The following is a 1,942-nucleotide window of genomic DNA, read 5'->3' as shown; positions in this document are numbered from 1 at the left end:
CAGTGCACTTACTGAAATATTCAAAGCATCAAGATGCCTGCGCTTGTTATACATACGTACTGATGAATTGGAAATGATACCTGAGGAGATTAGATATTTGAAACATCTTCGATATCTGATGATAGAAAGAGTTACATCATGTCATGCCACTAGGCTACCAAGATCTCTAAGTAATCTCTATCACTTGCTATACATAATCTATGATGGCTCATGGAGGCTAATTTATCCTCAAGATGGTGATTTTTTACCATGTGACATTAGTAACCTTTCTAACTTGCGTTATCTGGAATTGCCCAAGACTTGTATTTCATCGATTTGTGGGATTGAGAAGCTAAAGTCTCTTCAAGAATTGAATATGTTTGCTATTAGAGATGTGAGTGGTTATAGAATTGGGGAGCTAGAGAATATGAATGATCTTTGCAAATTAGGAATAAATTGCCTTGAAAATGTTAAGGATGCCGAGGAGGCTCGTAGTGCCAAATTATGTGAAAAGAGGAGGCTCACAAATTTGTACTTAAGTTGGAGTAGGGGGGCGGGTCTTACTGATTCGAGGAACAACGATTTAGCTGAGAACGTGCTCGACAACCTTCAGCCACCAAAATGTCTAAGAAATTTGCACATAGCGTGGTACCCGGGTGCAAGGTATGCAAAATGGATGAACAATGTCAATTCGATCCTCAATCTAGAGAAAATCGAATTGGAATGCGGAAAGTGGGAAACTCTTCCTCCTTTTGGGCAACTTCGCTTCCTCAAGTCACTGAAACTTTTTGGCATGCCGAAAGTAAAATGGCTCGAAAGTAAATTTAATGGGAATGATAAATACCGTGCTTTTCCATTGCTAAAGGAGTTATGGATTGGAAGATTAGAAGCATTAGAGGATTGGTTTGAGGCAGGAGTAGCTGCTGAAGACGGATGTTTGTTTCCTTGCTTAACTGTACTGTGGCTGTATAACTGCCCGAAGTTGAAAGAGTTGCCCACTTTACCTTCTGAGGTCGAGAGCTTGACGATAGATAACAATATGGAGTGGACGACTTTGAATTTTCGTAGCAATTCAAATCCTATTCCCCTTCAAACATTAAATATCATTGACTGTCCAAACATTACATCTATTTCCCTTGAAAGATTTGCAGCACTAAGAAAGTTGGAAATTAGAAAGTGCCCCAATCTGATCTCTCTCGGAGAAATGCAAACCAGTAATAATTGCCATATCATGCTCAGCGATCTTGAAATAAGTGATCCATCGGTGTTGCTAATGGAGCCATTGAGAAGTATCGCCTCCTTAAAAAGGCTTTGTGTATGGCAGAATGATGGGCTGGTTTCATTTCCAAATGAGGCGGAGCAGTGGTTTCTCAATGTTAGGTCTTCTCTTTCTAAGCTGCGCTTCCAATATCTCAAATCCTTAGAGTCTCTCCCTTTCTCCTTGGAAAGCTTATCTTCACTTCAGAGCCTATATATTAAAGATGTTTCTATGCTTCGGGAATTACCGAACCTTCCTCCCTCTTTGGAACGTCTAGGAATACATGGGAAATGTCATTCAGAGTTGAAGGAGCGCTATCGAGAGGATGGAGGCTCCGATAGGCACAAGATTGCTCACATTCCTCATATCTCTATTGATCCCGAAAAATAGGTACAAGTACTTTAATGAAAATTTCCTTGAAGAATGTAATCTCCGCATGAACCAGTTTGTATCACTTGATGGATGTACTCAATTTTTTTTGGGAAATTTTGGGGCGTAAGCCCTTCATCTATTCAGAAAAAGTAAAGGTTACAAGTAATGACTGTAAAGAAAAAGAAGAAAAACCTACATAAGAAAAACAAAAAAACTTATGCAGGCCACAAAAAAATCACAACTATACCACCCAATACCTACAAAAAAAGATTTTTAAAGCACCAAAACGTGGTACATGAGGCAAGATCTTTGATCTTTGAGGACTCAGGCTGC

General features: G+C 39.4%; 1 protein-coding gene across 1 annotated transcript; it reads left to right on the top strand.

Annotated features, from left to right (window-relative positions):
* Positions 1 to 73: 73 nt before the first annotated feature.
* On the top strand, positions 74 to 1,627 carry LOC110094842 (putative disease resistance protein RGA4). Its single transcript, XM_020820175.1, has one exon. It carries the CDS (start codon positions 74 to 76, stop codon positions 1,625 to 1,627), a length of 1,554 nt encoding a protein of 517 aa, XP_020675834.1.
* The last annotated feature ends 315 nt before the right edge of the window (positions 1,628 to 1,942 follow it).

This window comes from Dendrobium catenatum, unplaced genomic scaffold (genome assembly GCF_001605985.2).
Source record: "Dendrobium catenatum unplaced genomic scaffold, ASM160598v2 original_scaffold_96081, whole genome shotgun sequence".
NCBI lineage: Eukaryota > Viridiplantae > Streptophyta > Magnoliopsida > Asparagales > Orchidaceae > Dendrobium > Dendrobium catenatum.
Note: the sequence above shows the minus strand (reverse complement) of the source record. Positions and strands in the feature narration are given on the sequence as shown.